General features: G+C 28.1%; 1 protein-coding gene across 1 annotated transcript in view; it reads right to left on the minus strand.

Moving 5' to 3' along the window:
* Positions 1 to 661: 661 nt before the first annotated feature.
* The window catches only part of LOC145156588 (putative LRR receptor-like serine/threonine-protein kinase At3g47570), a 1,435-nt gene continuing 952 nt past the window's right edge, over positions 662 to 1,144 (minus strand). The window contains exon 2 of the mRNA XM_079075889.1: positions 662 to 1,144. This exon is cut by the window's right edge and continues 60 nt beyond it. Within this exon, the coding sequence (XP_078932015.1) occupies positions 858 to 1,144 (287 nt within the window). The 3' untranslated portion in view covers positions 662 to 857.

A 1,144-nucleotide genomic window follows, 5' to 3' on the forward strand; every position in this document is an offset into this window, starting at 1 on the left:
AAAATGCATTTTTTTTTAAAAAAAATATTGCAGTTAGTTTAAAAAAATATTTTTTCAATTTTTTTTTAAATTTCATGTTTTCTATAAAAAATTAAAAAATCTGCATTTTAAAAAAAAAAAACGAAAAATACTATTTTTTAAAAAAAATATGAAAATTTGATTTATGATGTAAATTTTTAGACATTTATATTAATATGTTAAATAGCACAAAAAAATTAAACATTAAATGAGATTGGTAAGATGACGATCATGTCCTTAATGAATTACTTTTGATCCAACGCTCCACTTTTAGTTCTCGGGTTCTCGGGATACTATAAGTTGTTAACCGATCTCAACTATATATATATATATATATATATATATATATATATATATATATATATATATATATATATATATATATATAACGAGGTTTAATAATTAATATAATACAATCTATTTTACCAAGTTTATCCATAATTATGTTTTATAAATCAAATTAAATACAAACTTAATAATAAACTTGAAGCTTTTTTACGAAAATCTTACCTTAAATCGCAAGTAGAAATCCAAGAGAAACTCTACGTTCCCCCTTGTTTTCTCACAATTTCAAAAGAAGAATTCACTCAATTTTCAAGCATGTCTTTGTAGTTTCAATGATAATAAGAGCTGTTATCCTCCTATTAACAATATTGCTACGAAATTTGAAGAGAAAAAATTGCCTATTTTTTTTTTTTTTTTTCTAACCGGCAAAATCTAATCTACTCCTAAGCTAACAACACCTATTCCACCTACGTCCACGACGGGACTTGAACCCTCAACCTCAAAGAGGGAGAACACCACCTGATACCGCTGGGCTACAAGCCCTTTGGTAAAAATTACCTATCTACATACACGTTATTAATAGCCATACCCATCACAGAAAGCAACTCTTGAATAACAATCCCAATATCCATTCGATCATGTGGAGACTCAGAAGAACATTGCACTCCGATTTTTGCTAATGAACTTAAAAACATTTCGTTGACATCATCGTTTAGAAGCATGGGATCCACAATCTGAAGCACAAAACCATTTGCCAATGCTTTCCTTGCATAAGAATGTAGGCTCAGTCCTTCTTTAAATATTAGATCAATAGGTCTTTTTCCAGTCAACATCTCTAACA

The sequence above is a fragment of the Lactuca virosa genome, chromosome 2 (genome assembly GCF_052849685.1).
Source record: "Lactuca virosa cultivar CGN04683 chromosome 2, Lactuca_virosa_CGN04683_v6, whole genome shotgun sequence".
In the NCBI taxonomy this organism is placed as follows: Eukaryota; Viridiplantae; Streptophyta; class Magnoliopsida; order Asterales; family Asteraceae; genus Lactuca; species Lactuca virosa.